We start from the raw sequence: 20,736 nt of genomic DNA, 5'->3' as shown, positions 1-20,736 counted from the left end.
GCACAGAACCACAGACACACCACAGAAGTAAGTATATTTAGATTACAAATCAACCTCATTTACCCCCAGAGTTGGAACAGGGAAACCCTATTTGTCTAAAAAGCAAAAGGCTACATTCAGTTCAGAAAATCCCCTGAGCATCATAACTTACAGAGGGAGAATATTATGAGGACTTAAGAGTTTTCTCTGATCGTATATCTCTTACTGACACACTCAATAGTATTACACTGGCCTAATTTGGTTTAATGTAGTTAAGCTTTTCTCACAAACTGATATTGGATGAAACACATGAAGACATCAAATATTTACACCACCGCTTTGAAGGACAAATGGCCAGAACTATCACTGCATTTGTTTAACATCTATTCAGCTTTCAACTTCTGCAGCACCATTTCTTCTTTAGCTCAGAATATTTAACACATTTCTAAAATTTTTGGGCCATTTTCAACTACAATAATAGCTGTAAGACAATACAGCTGTAAGACTATGAAGTATGAAAAAAATTACTGTCTAAAAATAACTGCCCATATTCTACAGCATCTCTCTACAGAAGTAAAAAGATTCTTTCTTTACAGCAAGTTAAGTTTCTCCCTTACAAAATACCATTCTGCTTAATCCAGGCCATTTACATACCAGCCATTGTTGTCCATAAACAAAAACATGATTTTTGGCAATGTCAACTCTATCCCACGCGAGCGTCAGAACTAGCTGGTCAAATGCAGATGCATTTGTGCCTTAAGAAGCAAAAACAATGAAAAAAATTAAAATACAATAAACATTCATTCTTCCTGTAAAATAAGTAATACATCTGAATGTTATGCAGTTTATTTCATGAGTTATGAAAGTTTATGGTACTAAAAAATGAGAGAACAGTGGATCATTATTTTCTTTAAAAGTAAAGATTACTACAGATTTTTATAATCATGTAATCACCAAGAAAGAACAGCTGGGGATTCCAGAAGCACTTAAGAGTCTCACCTTTTAACAGTGCTGTAAGTATTGCAACATCTATGTCCTGATGTTCATCTGAGCCAATATGAAAGACGGTAATCTGTTAAAAACAGTAAAATGGATTTAAAAATGTTAAAAAATTATTTTCGGATGAAAGTGATTAGCTCTGAATTTTTATGTCTATCTTCAATGCAATTTAAGTCTACACTCCATTTAAATTCACCTTTACTGTGCACTCTGTAGTATAGGACAACACAAGCCAATCAGCTGACAAAAAACAAAATCCCTTACACTTTTCAACCTATCTGAACTTCTTCCCTCAATATGATTACATTATTCCACTGGCTATAAACATCACCTAGTGTTCTATTTATTTCTTCAGTTCACCCTATATTATGAGATTAACCTGCCAACAAATGCGTTTAGATGATTATGCCAATTTTAAATCTTGGAACAACATGTTACGTCGTCCAAATGAGACATCAATATCTGAATTTTAGCTGTATATAAAGTTCTATTAAGTGCTTTTGCTTTAATGACAAAATGATAGGAGTCCTTTGTTAGTACTATAATAATTGATAGGAAAAAAATATCACAGGCTCTCAAAAATCAAAACAAGAGAAAACATCCCATATCCCACATACAAAATACATACATGCTATGAACAAAACAGAATCTAGTATGCAGAAAACAAAAAGGCGTGGAAACAATAATTGAATTACCGGGAATAATTAAAAGATTAAAGACTCCCTTGATCATGAGATAGTCATTTTTTGTGGGTAATCTATCTTCTATAATTGGCGAGATCCATCAGTAATGATTTTGAATAACACTTGATCATACACAACACTGAGATACAATTTAATATTATATCCACAAATGCCATTACCTTGCGTAAGATTTTTCTATAGCAAGATCTACTTACAAGTTCTTTTTTTTTCATGCACTCCAGCAGTGTCTGAAACAGATGAACTGCTTCACTTTGACCAAAGTTAAATGTCTTTTTAATAGTTGAAATGATTTCAGGCTCTGCACCCTCAGGAACATTCCTGAGATTGAACATGATGAAAACATGTTACATGTGAACAGTAGGAATGACAACATTAATTTGTTTCAAGATGTCCATTCAAAGTCTTGTAATCTACAAGCTCATATTGTTCCAGTGTCAAAGCATAGGTTGCCTAGTGATGACTGTAATATTGCTTCCTAAAAGTAACTAAACTCTCTCCCTTTCCTTCCCATAGCCAAATTTGAGAGACTGTTGACTAAAATATTTTGACAAAAAATACTGCACACTCACCCCTCTGAATCAAATCTGCTTCTGACTTTACTCATTATGGACAAAACTGTTTGGTTTAGTGCTACATTTCAGCTCTACATTCCTCGTTCTGAGGCATTCCCTGCAACTAAGACCCAATTACATATAAGGATTAATGCAAGTCTGACAACCAACTAGAAGCCACTACGTACCATGGAACACAAGTATATTTTTATTTTTAACCTATGCTTAAACAGATATTTTTTTTTTCCCACTAAACAGAAGTCTGTAAAAAGTTCAATTTTAAGACTACTCAGAAGAAAAAGTACAGAAACAAATTCCTTTTCAGAAAAGCTGTTACTAAATAACAGCTAACTGGATGAAAATATTTCCACTCAATGTAGTCAAGAGATACTTTCAAGCAGTTTGGTTAACGTTATTCTCAGTATTCTCATAACTCTGGAAGGCCTGGTCAGCTCTAACTTTTGTTGAGCAAGTCTACTGTGTACACTTAATCTTATTTCTCACTTGAGCTACTGTGCCTTACTTAATTAAAATCCAGTTGAAGTAGACAGATCATTAGATCAGAGTGGGACTTTCTAGTCACAATGGTATAACAAAATTGCCTCACTTCAGTTACACACGAGACATTTCCCCTAGTGTAGGACATAGGTTCATACGCTTTTCCTAACCTTTAATAACTATTGCTAATGTAAGTATACTCAAGCACTTAGTGCAACTGGTACAAGGTATGTAGGAGGAGCCTAAAACTAGAAAAGAAGTCTTGATGTTCAGCCAAAGCTGTTATTGCAACAAATCTGGAAAGCTACATCACATGCAAGGTTGCACTCTACACTTTCACCTTTTGTCTTTGCATGGATAAAGCTCTTGCACCAATTCGTTAAGGAATGCTCTTGAAACCCATCTATGTATAACTGCCGGTTTGGCTAGCAGTATTAGGACTTACCCTCCTTCCTCTGTTTGCTTGTGAACATATGCCAGTATGTCTGCAGCTCTGCCTGTTCCTTCACATACCACCACCGGCACAGGAGGACTTTCATGAAGGAAGTCTAAAACTGTAAGTATGACATTGGGGCCCCCCTCAAATACGAGTGCTACCACAGGTACACCTTGGCCAATTCCTATAAATTTGTGCATTTAAAAAAAAAAAAAAAAGTGTTTTAATATTTAAGTCACATTTTTTCACCATTGTCAGCACCAACAAAAAATTAAGCATAAGACTTGAAAGCATTTTATCAGGACTAGCAAAAGAAGTTTCAGTGCCAGAGTTACAGGAGAGACACTAACAGAAACGGTTATATATTCACACAAATGTTAACTAAGTTGTCACTTTTATTTACCTAAAAGCAGTAACAATGGTAGATATTATGTCTGCACTGCTTCGCACATCGGTAAGTTTGAAAAAAACAATTACTTTCAAAAATATCATTCCCATGCTTTAAAACAAAACAAATTTAAAAGCACTGAGCAGCCACAGGACAGCTATTGCTAGTCATCTGCTCTGACTGCTTTTGCAGAACAATAATTCAGACTTAAAACATACATAACAGATTGATTTTTGTATATATATATATTTTTTAATTCAAATGCTTGATGGAAGCACTGTATTCATTAAAGCACAGTAACACTCAGACCAGAATTACTTACTTGCATGGATCCGCTGCAAATTTATAGTTTTTTCCAGTTCTCTCCGCAATTTCACTTCTGCTCCGTATTTCCCAACTGTTCCATCATCCACCAAAATGAAATGGGAATGGAGATTATTTAGCACGTTTAGTTTGCTTAATGGGTTTAACAAGGTTTGATATGGAGCAACCACCTAAACACAAGCAGACAATAGATTTTACTTGAAGAGATTCAAATTTATCTCTGTAAAACTCAACAGTATTTCTAGGCACAGCAAGAACTGACACACATAAGCTTGGATTCACCAAGAGCCATAGCAGCTTCGTTTTATGCAAGAAAGCATAGAACTATCACAAAAGAATTTTGTTCTGAAAGAGTGCATAGAAAAAATACCTTGAAAAGGTATCTTTATGAAAAATTGCTCTCACAAACATTAGTCTTAAAGACATCAAAATTTATTATCTTCTGTAGATGTGAGCTCTCTGTCATACTTCAGCATTTTTGTTATTTGATTCAGTAATATCAGTAGGGGAAAAAAAATAAGATCCAGTACTTAAGAACATGCTCCTCCTCTAGTGCAAGTCTGTTACACTAATGAACTTGCAATAAGTCACATATGCCAATGCACTTTAATATTATAGCAAGCACTTCAAAGATACAAAGCAATAAAAAAAATTCTTGAGCAGATTTGTCAAAAAATAAAGCAGGCAAATAATCATTTCAGTTAGGGAATTTATCCTTACATCTCTTCCAACAAGGTCATTTCTGTTTTCAATCACTCCCCATGGAGCAATCCCAATAGTGCAAATCTTTCGAGATGATCTGGAAGCGTGTTCTCTTAGAGCATCACCAACGTGTTTTGCAACACCTGGTAGTGTTTGAACACAAAAAAGATTTCAATGTGTTGAATGCCACATCTTGTTAAGAAATACAACTGCTTCATTCACTAATTGGACCTGTAAGGTTCTGGGAATCTATTTTATGCAACAGAAAAGAAAAAGCGCCCACAGTACACCTATCAGAATAGGACAAAGTACTTTGTATCAGTAAATCAACAGAGCAAGTGTTAGCCCAGGAAGAACTATAGAGCCTTCAGTACCTTCATCTACTTGTTGAAATTGTATCAAGCTTTTCTTCTTGCAGTTTCTAAAACTAAAACAAACCACCCAACCCTCCCAACACCACCACCACCCTTCACATTGCTTTTCCTGCTACATGTTCAAAATATATTATTTTAGTTTCTCTTGACCAAATTCCACATTTACTTCAAGACGTAGCTATTCATTCATTTAGCCTTTTGTCTTTTACAAACTATAATCTTCTTAGCTGTGCACATTCACTTGTACTTTACCTGTGTTCACTCCTCCAGTTATAATCCAGGCTCCTGTTGTTACTGCAGCTTTAATAAGACCCTTGCCAAGCAACTGTTTGATGCGTGGGTGAAGTTCAAATTTCTGCATGCCCCCATGTACAGAGATAACAAGCTTTGGCAACTCCATCTGCCATTCTTTAAGCATAAGTTGCAGAACAGCTTCAGGTTTAGTGTCATATGATAATCGCACATACTGCAGACAAGAAGAGAGTTAAAATGTTCTTAAAGGAAACCATCACAGAATCAATGAGTAAAGACAAGAACCAAGATGTATTTCAGGACATACTGCCCTATTCGTGGGTATGGAAAATATAATTTATTTTCTCAAAGCATGGCAAATGCAATAAATGAGCACTCTTACTTTACGCCTTTCAAAATTAAGGACAAGACAATGAACAGTTTTGAAGGTAAGTTCTAGAAAGGTAGTAACTACAGAAAGATCACATTATCCCATCTCATTGGCACAGCCTCCTAGGGAAAAAAAAAGGAAATGCTGGATCATCTCTAAATTTGAAGGAATTCAGAAATACTAATAGTTCTGCTATCTAATAGGGCTTGCATTTTCTTGCAAAAAGTCTTACAGAAAGACAGTCACTAGCTTTTCCATCCCTGTTCCTGATGGGAAGGAAATCTAAATTCTTTAACAGGAAATTTCAGTAACAGGAGCTTGTAACTTGCTGTGCTTATCAGCATAAGATTAAGTAGATTATCAATCAGTTAAAAATACTTCTGCATCTTTGATACATACTGTACAAGAGAGGATGGGGATAACACACAGAAATTAAGCCCAATCTGGATAATGTTCTAACTAAAAAGTTCACTATCCCAATAACTTTCTTTTTAGCAACCCCATTAGCAACCATCAAAAATAACCACAAGAAACTTGCTATTCCTGTGCTCCTAAAAAAGGATTTACATCAATTTTAAGCTATGCACAGATATGAAGGAATAAGGTGTACTATAGGTATGATGGAACAAACACATTGCTATTACCAACACAAAAGAATTCTGCCAAGAGCCCTTCTCTCCAGAGATGATCTCATTTAGAGCATCAGATTGCCCCTGAGGGCTCTGCTGGCTGCATAAAGAACACAGCTTCCTTAACAAAGGCTTCAGTTGGACTATTGGAGCTACACTGTATCAGCTGCAAGGATAAAATTGCATGACCATTAACTAATTTCCATCACAACTAGAAACCCTTCACAAAATGGTTGTGGAGCACATGCCAAATTTCCAGTTTTCCAGCCTTTCTGTTAAATGTGACCTGTGAATTAAGAACTGTTTACCAAAACTTTGATTTACAGGCATACCTGTTTTTAACTAACCCTTCACCCAAAAACTTGGCTGTTCTGACAGGTTTGATTACGCTGAAATAATTTTGACCAAATCTACTAGAAAAATCATGTATTTCACCTGTCCATAATTGTAAATGATTTTTCAGAAGGGCTCAGATAGCAGATGTTACTTAGCAGATTCTATAAACATCTAACAGTAATGAGTAAGCAGCAGCACGGATGAGTAAGCTGTATTTTAATGATGTCTGAAACAATGACACTGAATTATTAATGTAATGTTTTGCTGAAAGGATTAGGCATCGTCACCATTTGCAACACAAAGGCAAACTCACACAAGAATTCAACTAATTCTGATAGATGAGTGACTTTTGTTATAAAAATAAATAAAGGAAATTAGAAAGAGTTCAGATCACAGTAGAAATACTACGATAACAGAGGGCACTGTTTTGCCACAATATGACAAACATCATTTTCATCCTTCAGCCTCCACTTTCAGAAATGAAACAAAGCATCCACCATCTGCATCAAGATATTTTAAGTAAGAAGACATAGTTTAGAATTGCCATACATACCTTAGCCCTGTAAGAATGAGAGCCACCTTGAAAGTTGATGACACCATAAGCATCGGTAGAGGTTTGTTCTGTATGTTTTTCCACTGACCATTCTTCTATTTCCTGATTACAGTTCTCACCTAGCTTCACATCGGAGTATTTCATAGCGAGACTTGCAGTAAAACAAGCATGTTGTCTGACCAAGCGGCCACAACAGCACCTGCACCCAACCATATCCATCATTTAGAATACTTGAACAAGTATGCCATTACAAGATGAGAGAATAAATCTTTTATCTGTAACAGAGGTTAGATTTAGAAAAGAAAGATGCTAAACATTATATAAGTCTCTTTTCTAGAGCAAACCTTGTTACCATAAATATTTGAGATAATAATTAATGATCATAATATACACAATTGCTATGCAAAATGTTGAACACTGTGACAGAAAGTAGGAAACCAGAAGTAACTATAAGTAGCCAGGACACTAAAAACTGAAACTGATTATTTGACCAAAGTAATTTATTAAAGTTATACAAACAGATGATCTACATTATACAGACAGTTCTTTATTCATTAGTTATATTTGTTTTATATCTAACCTTTCGCTGCCTTGTCACTTGCAATACTGATCAAGACTTTTCAAACCACTATTATAAAAGTGATTACTTAATGGAAAAAAAAAAGTATTCGTAAATATCTTAATTAAAAGAACTCTTACCTGACAAGTTGCTGACAAATCTGACATCCTGGAAGGCATCTATAAGAAGTATTTAAATACATGAATAAACATCAGCTTAAATTTCAAGGGATGAGTGAGAGTGGGTGGAGAAACAAACAAACAAACAAACACAGACCTAATGCCACTCATACCACTTCACCTGCTTACAAAAAGATTACTGCCCTACAGTAAAACAAGCTGCAGAAGTTTGCCCATTTTAAACATGGTAACTTCTCCAATTTACATGACTGCTGTAGACATCTCAAGCAAAAATGCATAAATGTGAAAGCTTCAATTCTGAGGTTTCAAAACAGTTTTTAGTCTTTGGCCCATTGGTATCTGAAGTCCAAGAACATTTCAGCCTGGATTATGCAGTACTCAAATGGAAACAGTTTGCCAGATGCTAAGAAGTTACTTAGACTGGCATTTACTTTGACAAATTTTAACAATACATCATTGCCTCTGCACTGCTAACACATTCAAGCTGAGCTGCCTATAAGGGAAGGTTATTCCATAATTTCCCAGCTGCACCTACAGAAAAAGATGTGTTTGAACAAATCTCATAGAACAGTATCTTTACACAATAAATTTATTAAACAAAAACAAATCTTTATTTTTACCCTCTTTCATCTTAAATATTTCTTTTGTTTTCCTGAGAATCGCTTTATTATGCTTAATAGTAGCATAGCAGATATAAAATTCTATCACTGTTTTCCACAATTTTTACTTAACCACAACAATTTTTAGGAGCTGGTGTGCAAGAGCATATAACAACATATTTTACACAGTAACCTTAAATAACATTCAGGCTTTCAGCAGAAATAATTTGTGTCCTCTTTAGAAGTTACACTTGGCTACTAATCATCTACATTTCCATACTGCACCTTTAGCTTCAGACCTTCTCTAGCAGTTATGAAAGTATATGCTAAAAGGTATGGATCAAGGATAGCTACAGAATTCTCCCATCTGTATCTCATTCTTTTATGCTCAGCTCCAGAACAGCAGCAAAACAACAGCAAGCAATGTGTCGAGTCTGAAGGGCATCTGATGGGAAAGTTGTAAGTCCCTATATGCTGTAAACAAGTTAACCTAAAAGGGCAAGTGTAGGAGATCATTTTGTTCTTTGGGAAATGCTCTGGGAATTTTAACAGCTTCCTAATTACATTGTTTGCATTTGTAAATTTTCCATGTGCTACAATCATGGCTATCAATCTAAATGCTTCTCACGTTACATGGTTTCAAGGAACTCAGTGAATTACTTACATTAACTTCAAAATTCTAAAGCTTTTACTTTGTTCTTTTTCTTCCTAAAAACAAATTCTTAGACATAAAAAAATACCTTGCTCGCAAAAGAACAAAACTGATTTATAACTTTTTTCCACAGAAAAGACTGAAATAGAAGTTTTTTATAGCTCCAAAGGAACAGTTTCTCGACTGTTAAAAAGAAAATGCTGATGTGAAACTGACAGGGGTAATAGTTCATGTTTTGATTAGACAAAACTGCCTAAAATACCAACTTAGAATCTACTTGACTTTTATCTGCAACATAGATGTTGTGACTCTGCACATCAAGTTCACACTTTGTAGGAATGAAGAAATCATCTTTATAACAATTACTGAAAGTAAATGTTATGTTTCTGTTGCTTGATTTCATATCTCTGAATTAATATACAGTAAAACAGAACCAGGCGTTTGCAAGATATCCTTCATTAGTCTCAGCTTCCTCTCTGGAAATGTATTTCCCCATTTTCCAAATTCATTTTTTCCTTACTGATCCTAAAGGATGAAAAACAACTAGAAGTGATATGGAATCTTTTGATACCTGAATTATTTTTCTTTTGTCTATACTCTGTTTTGGAAGGAACTACTCCCACCTTCACCCTTGCCCCATCTTTCTAAAAATTCTTCATCCCTTCTTATTTCACTGTCAGGTCTGCTTTTATACATTACCATACAGTCAGACTGTTGTTCTTAAAATTCAGTACTTCTCTGAGACTTTCTCACTTTTCAGAACTATGCCACCAAAAGAGAACTAAAAAAAAACCATCAGCCCACAGTGTAGACAGCACAGACATCACTAGGACTGGTAAGAAGCAACAAAGACAACAGGAGAACACTGATTAGAGATTTCTGCAATGCAAAATAAATTCAAGAAAAAATAAACCCAATCTAGACACATAGAGTGACAAGGCCCAGACAAAAAACGGTGAAGGTAAGGAAACAGAAAATGGTATTTAATAGAGATTGAGTAGCTAATAACATTATGCATTCTTCCTACCTGTGGGGGTCTTTTGAACTTGGTATAATATACACGCACTCCCTCTTGGTGAAAGTATTTTCTATCCAGGATTTCTGTGACTGAAAAACAAAAAAAGGTAACAAAGAATATAAACCTTACACTGAAAAAGTGCTTTCTGAAGAAACAAGAATCACAACTCTTTTAATTTAAGACTAACCCAAGTAACATCTAACAAAGAAGCTGCATTACTGTTGAATGTTTTGCTATCACCCTAAAACTAACAAGACCACATGTGACCCTAGAAGAGCTCTAACAGCATCTCACAGTGCCTACAACCTGAGATGACCAGAATCATGAAGTAATGCTAACTCGGTCTATACACAAATCTTTTTAAATGTTAGCTTTGAAATTATTATTTAGATTTAGATTTGCAATCTGCAAATAAATACGTAAAGCACTACAAACAAATGTTCAAAATATACTGTTCACCTAGTTTGCCAAAACAGCTCATTTAAAAAAAGAAAAGATAACTGAGATAACAGTAGTGTCATCTATCTACGTCTTTTAATAGGGTAAAATTTTTATCTTGAAATTGCAGGTGAGGAATTTTTCTAATTGGCTTTTCTGGTAGCCGTAATCAGGTCATAACCTTTATCTTCATCAAGAAACTTTTCATTTCAATAGAAAACTAACATCTCTACGTGGAATTTTAAGCTTAAAGTTGAAACGTGTTCCAAAACATAGAATTGAGGATATTTTCTTCCTCAAATGTTTACCTGTTCTAATAACTGGTCACAGTTTCAATTCAGCTTAAGAAACCACGTTACACTGTGTATGTTACAACTGCGTTCCATGATAATCTCCAGATTATATGCTGTCTGCGTCAGGCTTCAGCAGCATATTGAGAAAGGAACTCAGATGGATTTTTAGCAATTCAAAACAAGATAAACTTTGGGATAGCAGTTTGCACCTTATGCAATATTACCTTAAATCCTTATTAAGATTACAGTAAGATTTCTTCACTGGAGACAGCTTGCTCTGTTTTACATTTACATTTTACCTTTAGAAAACTTTGAGAAACTTCATACTTGCTCTATTCTATCAAGGGGAAGACAGGTATGTGTTATTCACAGGTACCTGTTAGAGTTCTGTGGAATCTATGAAGAAATTAAGATTATTTTTTCCATTTTTTACAAACAGCTTCAGTAAAAATATATTTTTCAACCCACTGCAATTTCAAGATCAATTTAAGATAACGCAGACAAACTTTTGAAGCAGGACTGTACCAGCTAGCTTGGCCCATGAAAAATTGCTCTTCAACTGCCCGCCCTCTTTCGAAACCTTTCCTAAACTCAGCAGAGCTTTCCCACATTGCTCATCATGACTGACCTCCAACATTTTGTTTAACGAACTTAGACTACAGATCTGTCAAGGCAGCAACAAACTGCTGCTCCAGCTTCTGACCTCACACCAGGATGGGCACCAGTCCCTTGCAAGAGGACTGGAAGCTGCAAGGGAACTGGTGCCTCCCAGGAGAGGAAGGAGAAGGGCAGGGGAACAGTACAGGTACATCCCTGGGAAAGAATCATGGAAGGCAGAAGACTTGCACACAAGGGCTCAGTACAGCTTTAGTTCTTCTCTAACTTTCATCAGATCATTAGCAGTAATACAAAAATAAATTTGATATATATGTAGGCATACATTTATAGAAACATACTCATATTATATGGAAAACATGTATATTAGGTAGCCCATGGGTTTTTAGCTTTCTTCTCGTATTTTTGAATGCTATCAAGCTTCCGTCTTGGTCTTTGTGATATGAATCCCAGTTCTGAAGGCTACTTTCTGCTTAGCCAAGTGTTCCCACTGTTTACATGAGTATTTCTGTACTTTGTTTCTTAAAACTGAGGTCTTCATATGGATCTTTATTTTAACACTGCAAGAGTTAAAGCTTGCATATGAATTTTGCACATCCGAAGACAGAGAAGAGCAAGTTAATACGGAAATGTTTTAGTCAGCTGGCTAAAACCATACCTTGAAGCAAGCTTTCACATCCATAACACACTAGCTATTGAAATCGGAAGTACAGAAGTCACATGTCATTACCTCAATCACTCCAAAGCAATATTGTTTATTTTTAATAAGAAGTCATCAAAGCTGGGGACAAGGAACACATTCGTGACACAACAGCAATTCTCATAATAAGCGGATGTGAAAATTTAAAGTAAAATACCAATTAGATTTGGACTTCTTTCCATAAAGAAAGTACAGTTTCAATCATTCTACAAGGATTTCTGTTTATTCTTCAGCAGTGAAAGAATTCACAGCAGCACATGGATACAACTGTACTACTGACATAAAGGAGGATCTACAACGTTATTAAAACAAACAGACCTTCTTCAGTAGCACTCCTATGCTCTAATGAACACTTATCACAGGAGATTTTATAATGAACCTGCTGATTTCAGTCTTCTCTACAGTCAAGGAAAAGGGCAGGGGAGGAAAGGAACAAAAAGAACAGAAAGCGAGACATTTCCCATAACTGGGTAAGGATCATGTTAAAAAACATAGGGAGAAGTGACACATAGCATTACACTCCCTGTAAATGAGAACTATTACATAACGTTGCTGAGACGGCCAGATGACGAAGGAAGATGATGTGAGGACACTGAAGTTAAGGAAGTATTGCTTAGAAGTAATGATTGCCACTAATTTGTCAGCTAAAGATTAAGTTAAAACAAAAGGCTGGGTTTATACTTTTTTTTATGTATACAAAACATATATATGTATATATCATTACAAACATTATCAATCTACTATAAAGAATTGTTTATTCTTACAAAAAAAAAAAAAAAAAAAACTTACCAGCCTCCCCTTCAACTCACATTAAGTGCTTTGTAAGAGTTCCTTACCCAGTGTACTACAGCAAGACGACAGCTAAGTAGTGGCAGAGCTACTGCAACACCTCACCAAGATAGTCTGAAATTCTCCTTGTTCATCTCAATTTGGCCTGGATTACTTGCTGCACAGTTGCTTTGTGTTTGTAAGATTACTTAACAAAACCTCGCAAGGCTTTCAAGGAACACAAATATAGCAGTAGAAAATATATTATTATGGCTGATAATCACAACTTTGTTCATGTGCAAAAAAATTCAGTTTATTCTTTCCACTGATTTATGATACTTCATACTGCTGAAGGATTCTCAGCTACAGAATGTGTGTCACAAAACTAAGTTTAAACTTATCCCAAATACTTAACACTCAAGTGTTGCATACTGACCCAACAGTTCTTCTGACAACCTTTTTCTATTGAATTAAACAGCTGAATCAGGAAACTGATCTGGATTAAAAATAAATAAATAAACAGAACATTTCAGACCATGACTTCTGTGGAAGGCTGGTAACGCAGATTTCATAGACCTCAGTTTCAAATTTAGAAGTGATATCACCTTCTATGGCATCTCATATTCCAGCTTTCAAATCTTTGCTTATACCACACTGTAGTTCAATACAGGCAATAGTTTTTAAAGGAAAAGGTCTTCCAATCTTATTTGTCTTTCATTTAGAAATAAGAGGGCTGTATATTCTTTCCCCACTGCCTCCAGTTTTCCAAAAAGGTGAAGTTTCCATCTGAGCAAAGAACAACCACAGATAGTTTCAGCAAGCCTGAAAACAGGCAGATACAATGGAAACCACGGGAGGAACATGCATGCTAGCACTGCCACGGAGCAGCCCTATCTGCCTACCTCTCAAACAACCAACAAAATAACTTTAAAACACTTGCAGAAAGACTTTCTGTACTCAAGAACGTCCTTTAGCTTGTCTATTCAAGGAACTGTCTGCTAATAAGTTACTACTTCTTGTGTAACCATACACACACTCTTATCTAAGAAACTCACTCCATTGGTCAAACATGTGCTGTATCATGGGACTGAACTGTGATCTCTGTTCAGCTAACACACAGTCGAGCACCGGGCTTCTGCAGATACAGCTGAAAGGCAGAAATTCCAGACCAACTTTTATCTGACTGCTTATGTAATCATGTTGAATAAAACCAAATAAATCCAAACTAGGATGAATATGGGATCAAATTAAGGTAATGCTGATCAAGAAGCTGGGAATTCATAAAACTCCTTATGGCAAGAGGTGACATAAATAAGATGTATGCTGGATCTCACTGCAAATATTTCTAGCAGCTTCAAGCAGACAGTAAGCATGGTGTCAAACTTGTTCTCACCACCATCTAACTGAGCAGTATTGAGTTACCTGAGAGGCAGCTATGCATACATATCACAAAGAAAAGTTTTGTATTGAAAAATCCTGAGAGCACAGCCCATTTCCTCAAGAAAACACCTAGAAACTTGCAGAAAGTCCTCAGGATTTCTTTACTAACATTAAGTACATAAGCAGATGGGAGCAGAAATGAGAAAGGTAGCAGATGCATGGCACCAAACTGCCTCATGTTCATTTTAAACTCTTGGCTCCAGCAATCTGCAGGCTTCCAACTCGCCTGCTTTCCTTGCAACTTAAAATTACATACCTCTGTAATTACTGTTTATTTGTTGATTGCCTGTTTGTTTGTTTTTTTTCTTAAAGAGGAAGAAAACAAAGCAGTTAGTCAGACAGCATTACAAACTGTTTAGAAAATGGCTGAAGAATAGTAGCACTGGTTGTCCACAGAATACACAACACACACAAAACAGCCACAAAATTTGTTCTTGAATCAATGAAGATACCAGTGAACCTGAACAACTTATAAGTAATGTCTGTCGTAACGTGCAGTGCTAGAAAAATCACATGCCTAAATATCATAATGCCAAAACGTATTTATGAAGCGTGCTTTCATCTATAACAGAAAACAGAATATGAAGTGTCATTCTCAACAATGAAGGATACAGCATTACTGCATTAACTTGTAATCCTTGTTTAATTTTTTATTTTTTATTTTTTATTTTTTTATTTTTTTGGAAGGGCTATTTTACCATCAGTCCACATCTGGGTTATTTTTTTTTATTATTCTGAAACAACCACGAGTCTCATCTGCAGGAGGAGGTGGTTTCATTTATGTTTTCTCCACACACAGCACAGCATCTCCTGTCTCAGAACCTGCACAGCCCAGACACAGGCAGGTCCCATTGCACCAAGTATCTTTGCTATGTTGAAGATCCTGTTCTGAGCAGAACAGTTCTCCTGGCTTACGCTGTACTTGTAGGAAACCAAGCAGCTCTAGTTCTCTGGGTTGAAATGTTTCACCAGTGAAAGCAGTATTACAGACCTGAAAATGCTGGCCTCAACAGCCAAAAAGTACTACTTTTACTTCAAATAAGAGATGTTGAGGAAGCAGGGAGAGAAAAAAAGGGTAGTCAGAGTATCTTCTGTCAATTCTACCGCAGGGCACATTCAGAAACGAATCTCAACTGAGTCAGCGAGCACAGATACCCATCTCTGTATCAATGGCTCTCTTAGTGCTGAAAACAAATCTTCAACAATCCTATTCTTTACGGAACAGTTCAGGAGATTTGCTCTGAACAGTTTTCACAGCAGCCCAGGTCTCTAACAGAGCAGCTATTGTTTTGTCAAGTTCTTCTCTGACGTAACACAGCCACCACTTAACTCACCAAATCCGTCTGCAGTTTTGGATGCAAAGAATACTTGGGATTTGTCAAAGGCGATTTTTACAGTGTTTTCTCAAACCTGATGAAAATGATTCCAACGTGCTGTTTAGACCCTGGCAGCTCCTGTGGGAATTTCTCCACCAAACAAGCGCAACGAATGAAAGAGTTGGTTTTCTTTTGCAGACTTAAGTCTGAAGACCACAAGATCATATACAGAACTTAATATTCCAAAGCCTTCGTTTTTCATCCTGATAAATCAGAATAAAACCCACATATCTCATAATGCAGGGACATTTTTCTTACACTCAGACACAATCTACTTCGTCTGTTATGAAGGAAGCTGTTTCAAAACTGCAGTATCATGGAGAAGCTCAGAACAAACCAAAGTACCCTACGTGGGAGAAGAGAGCAGGGGAGGAAGGGGCAGACACTGCATTCTGCTCTTTGTTTCCCAACTCTGAACTACAGAATTTGGAATTTTATTAAGATAAACCAGTTTTGCTGCTGTCAATCAGGGTAGATAAATTGATTTTAGCATTGTTTACATTCACTATTCTACAGACAAATGAAATAAGCAAACAACATTTTAGCTCTTCTGAAGAATCAGAATGGTTTTCTATGAGCTCCTAGATCAAACAAATCTCAGTGTATTACACAAAATAGCTCATACACCAAAGCTATGATGTAGAAGTAACAAACCAGGAATTAATCCACTGAGTTTTCAAAGGAAAGGAAAAGAATTCTTCAACCCCAAAATTTAAAGCCTTTATTTCAGATGAGACAGGTGAAACAAAAGGACAAAAAAGGAGCACATAGGAAACCACAGGGAAAATAAAGCTACAGCTTTTCAGCCTGCATTTTTAACTTTAATACCCACTTTTCTTTGTTCAAATGAGTGACTCTATATATTAAAAAAAAAAAAGATAGTAAAAATGCACAGAAATGTTTTCAAGCCCATCGAATACTCCCAACTTATTTCTTCCAGTCCCTCATTCAAAATTCAAAAATCATTTTTAAGGATCTCCAGGCACCAATATAAGACAATCCCAAACAGCTTACATTTTTAAATACACAATCTACTTTTCCTTCCTCAACCACAGCGATAAAATTGCATCGTTTTCACCTCTCTCTCAGCACTGATTTATCTGCAGTCCACAGCCATTCTTCTTGTTGCCTGCACATAACAAGTCTATACACCAGCAGGAAGGTAAAGTTAAGTCAGCACACTTACCGACACACTAGTGAAACGATGCCAAGTCTTTTTTCAAGTGGGTCAGCTAACTTCCATGAGTATCAAGGATGGTCCTTCTCCCTGGTCCCTCCTGTAGGGCACAGCAGGCCATTTTGTGCACGTTTGCTACAAGCCCTGCATTTTCTGCCTCACCAGATTTACTGCACAAGAGAATTAGTTCAGTTCATACTCTCCATTTCTTGCAAATACAAGGCTCACCTCGTGTATGCCATGCAGGGTATATGAACAGGCATCCCATTAACTCCTGGTTTATTTTTGGAAGGAATGAGGTTTGGAGCAAGTTATCAGAGGTAAAACAATCTTCAGAGCCTGGATCTGCTGTCTGTCCCTTCCCCATCACACAAGGAGTACAATCACAGACGTGAAAAACGAGTTAGCTCAGGAAATACAGTGGTGAGGAAGGGCTCCTGCCACCATCCAAACAATTAATCCTACCCTCAAATTTTCTTTCAAATCATAAGCTCAGCTCTGGCTGCCATTATTCAGAGGAAGCATAGAGGCTGCAAGTTGACTTCACGTAATGCAGCAAAGACACATTTATGTTCTATTTGAGCTTCAGATTTAAAGAAGACCCTCCTTTTTTTGCTCATGAAGTGCAAGAACATCTGATTAATTAGTTATATGCTAAAGCACAAAAACAAACTGCAATGGCATATGTTGTTTGTCTTGCTCTACCACCTATTACCCTGCTTTGTTGACATATCTGACATTTTTAATGTCACATGAAGAAAGGGACATCTCTATCATCACAGCTTGGATTTTGGTGCCTGCTGACCCAAGTAGGCTATTATTAACTCACTAGAGCAATGGAATTTTGTTATCACTAAGCGATGTTTGACATAGCTGGCCTCAGACAACCCTGTCAGTACCTTTAAATTAAAAATACCTTAAAATAAAAAACAAACAAGAAAGGCTTGCACCCATGTTTAAATTCCTACAGATCTATAATACTTCTGAGAGGAAGAGCAGAAGAACATAGCAGCGTACTGACAAAGTAGATGACAGCACCAGATCACTGGTAAGGATGATGAAATTTCATATAATTTGTCTTTAGACACAGTAACAAGGAGAACCAATTTATGATTACAACCAGAATTATCACCATCAGGAACAAGGCTCATCGGCAAACATGCAGTCAAAAAGCTGCCTGAAACAGATCTGGAATTTTGTTCACTTTTACAGTGAGTACTAATAACAACTCACTTTATGTAGTCAACACAACTCAGATCAGAGAAATTACTGATATTAGGCTAGTTTTAAAATATAAGCATTTGACTTGTGGTCTGAACGAGACAGGAATTAGTCATACAATCTCTGAAGTGCCTTTATTTTCTTGATAAGAGGAGCACATGTGCTACTCATGGGCAAGATGAGGAGCTTGGTAGGGTGTATTGTCTTCACTCCTGTTTTCTACATTCTCCCAGCCTGTACATTTGTGCACACAAAATATTTGCTAGCTACAGTAGCTACCATTCTGGTCAACTCTACAGCAGAGTTGTTAGAGATGAAAATAAGATGGAGAAAGTAGAACGAAAGGGAAGCAAATTAGGAGAAAACAAGAATTAGCGATGGTACAGCTCACCTGATACAGAATTATAGATTTCACTATTCTAACATTCAGCTCATTAACAAATTGCTACTAGACTCAGTTAGGCTCTCACTGCCTGTCAGCACAGAGAACTAGCTCTCATAACAGAGCTAGCTAAGCCTGTGGTTGCTCAAGAGTGTACACTGACTTCAACCCTGATCTCCAGGCAAAGTAACGCAACAGCATTCTATAGACACCCACTGACCTAAACTCTTATCAGAAGATAAAGTTCCTCACTAAAAATATGTGGGCAGTTTCTGTTTATTCTAGAAAAGCACAAAGAAAAGAGTTAACTGTGTTTATCTAGGCAAATGTAAAAGCAGCTTTTTTTTTTTTTTTTTTTAACCAGAAATTATATATAATCCTCATTTATAAGCACACTTCTAATGATTTCCAGACTGTTCCTGGGATGAACAATTGGTTGTTTGAGCTACTTGATCTTGTTTTGTTGGTTTCTCACAAGGCTAACCTAGAGATCCATTCCAAACAGCTGCTCCCTAACTGAAAGAAGGTCAAGCAATATTGGTAATTCCATAGGATGTACAATTTACAGACTCAATCTTTTCTCTTGGCTTTTGTTAAATGCACAATGATGCAGTTATCCTCTGCTGAAGGAGATGGAAGATGTTACAGATTTTCAGCTCTTCTATCCAATGTTAATGCAAAATTGCAGGCTTCCCATAAAAACAAGCTACCTGCAACACACGTATGTTAAATACCACAAGCCTAAATAATCACACTCAAATTAAATGCACAATTTTTTTTTTTCCAGGGTGTAAGGAAGACTAATCTAAATGGTACTGTAAGATCACAACGCTACTTCAGGAAAATTTGCTGTTTAATTTCATTTTTTTCCAGCTACTCATTTCCAGTTAAATCCACCAACATTGAGTGATATGTGGCACAGAGGCCTGCCTAAGATGGACTAAACTGCCTTGAGCTCCTCAGTGGGTCACTGAGGGAAAGAAGTGAAAGCAGACTAGAATTCTAGAATAAAGTCAAGAATACTGAGGTGGTGTTCTGGCAATAGCAAAACAAAGATACATGAGAAATACTTGTTTTAACAGATGAAAGCCTTAAAGTCATACAGTGCGGGCACCATCAGAAAAGACAAGCTGAGCAAGTCACCACTGTGCCCTCCCATCCTCTCCCCAGATGTGCCACTGCCTCTTCCTCCCACCAGAAGTCCCACACCAGCTCTCTGGAGGTCACCCAGCTCCCCAAGCCTGCATAACATTATTTCCAGGAAAGCAGATAGCAAGTAGCTTTGACATCAGAATTAACTGATTCAGATGCAAAAACTAAGGCAGTAGAAAGAACCACATGGTCACAATGAGAGTGGGAACAAGGGAATTAAGGCAACTCCACTGGCAAACAGCACAGCTGATCTAAGGATACTGTCAAGATGTATCAAAATAATCCCCCAGAGCACGCTTCTAGGCATTCAAGGAAAGATCACAGATCTGCCATGAAAAAAGGCATTCTTTTTAAGCAACTGCCTCCTGATGTTCAGGAAGGAAGGGAAGCTAAGCTGCTGTTGTCTTATTTCTTGGAGAGCTGCCAACAAAGGCAGAACACATTGCCTAAGGTCACGTATTAGGTGAGCAGATACCCTGGGTTTAAGAATAACACAACACAATCACAAAGTTGGAGGGGTTGAAAGGGACGGAGATGATGCAGATCAAGTCACTGCTAAAGCAGGTTCCCTACAGCAGGTCACACAGGGAAGCATCCTAGCAGGTTTTGAATATCTCCATAGGAGACTCCATAGCCTCTCTGGCAGGCAGTGCCCTGACATCTTGAAAGTAAATAAGTTCTTCATTTCTGTATGGCCTTCTTGGTCCCAGGGGCGTGCTGCTGGCTCGTGATCATACTGTTGCCCACCAGGGCATCCAGGCCCTTCTCTACAGGGCAGATTAGTCCCTAACCTGTACTGATGCATGTGGTTATTTCTCACCAAGTGTGGACTCTGCACTTGACCTTGCTGTCTCCACCCAACTCTCCAGTGTGTCCACGTCTCTCTGAATGGCAGCATGGCCTCCCGATGCATCAGCCACTCCTCCCAGCTTCATATCATGAACAAACTTGCTGAGAGTGCATTCTATTCCTTCATGCAGGTCATCGATGAAGACACTGAACAAGACCAGACTGACCATCAGAGAGCACCGCTGGATACAGGCCTACAACCAGACTCTGCACAGCTGATCACAACCCTCTGAGCTCTGCCAGTCAGCCAATCTCAATCTGC

The 20,736-nt window shown here is 37.1% G+C and overlaps 1 protein-coding gene across 1 annotated transcript in view; it reads right to left on the bottom strand.

Annotated features, from left to right (window-relative positions):
• Positions 1-20,736, bottom strand: part of TRPM7 (transient receptor potential cation channel subfamily M member 7) — a 54,816-nt gene that overhangs the window by 23,503 nt on the left and 10,577 nt on the right. Inside the window, exons 3-12 of the mRNA XM_085234197.1 lie at positions 10,073-10,152; positions 7,795-7,833; positions 7,096-7,294; positions 5,208-5,421; positions 4,600-4,724; positions 3,878-4,049; positions 3,177-3,351; positions 1,877-2,000; positions 979-1,051; positions 634-734 (exon numbers count right to left, since the gene is read on the bottom strand). Coding sequence (XP_085090323.1) covers positions 634-734; positions 979-1,051; positions 1,877-2,000; positions 3,177-3,351; positions 3,878-4,049; positions 4,600-4,724; positions 5,208-5,421; positions 7,096-7,294; positions 7,795-7,833; positions 10,073-10,152 — 1,302 coding nt within the window. The remainder of the gene's footprint in view (positions 1-633; positions 735-978; positions 1,052-1,876; positions 2,001-3,176; positions 3,352-3,877; positions 4,050-4,599; positions 4,725-5,207; positions 5,422-7,095; positions 7,295-7,794; positions 7,834-10,072; positions 10,153-20,736) is intronic.

Source organism: Meleagris gallopavo, chromosome 12 (assembly GCF_905368555.1).
Source record: "Meleagris gallopavo chromosome 12, MGAL_WU_HG_1.1, whole genome shotgun sequence".
NCBI lineage: Eukaryota > Metazoa > Chordata > Aves > Galliformes > Phasianidae > Meleagris > Meleagris gallopavo.
The sequence above is the reverse complement of the archived record's forward strand: the minus strand, read 5'-3'. Positions and strand labels throughout refer to the sequence as shown.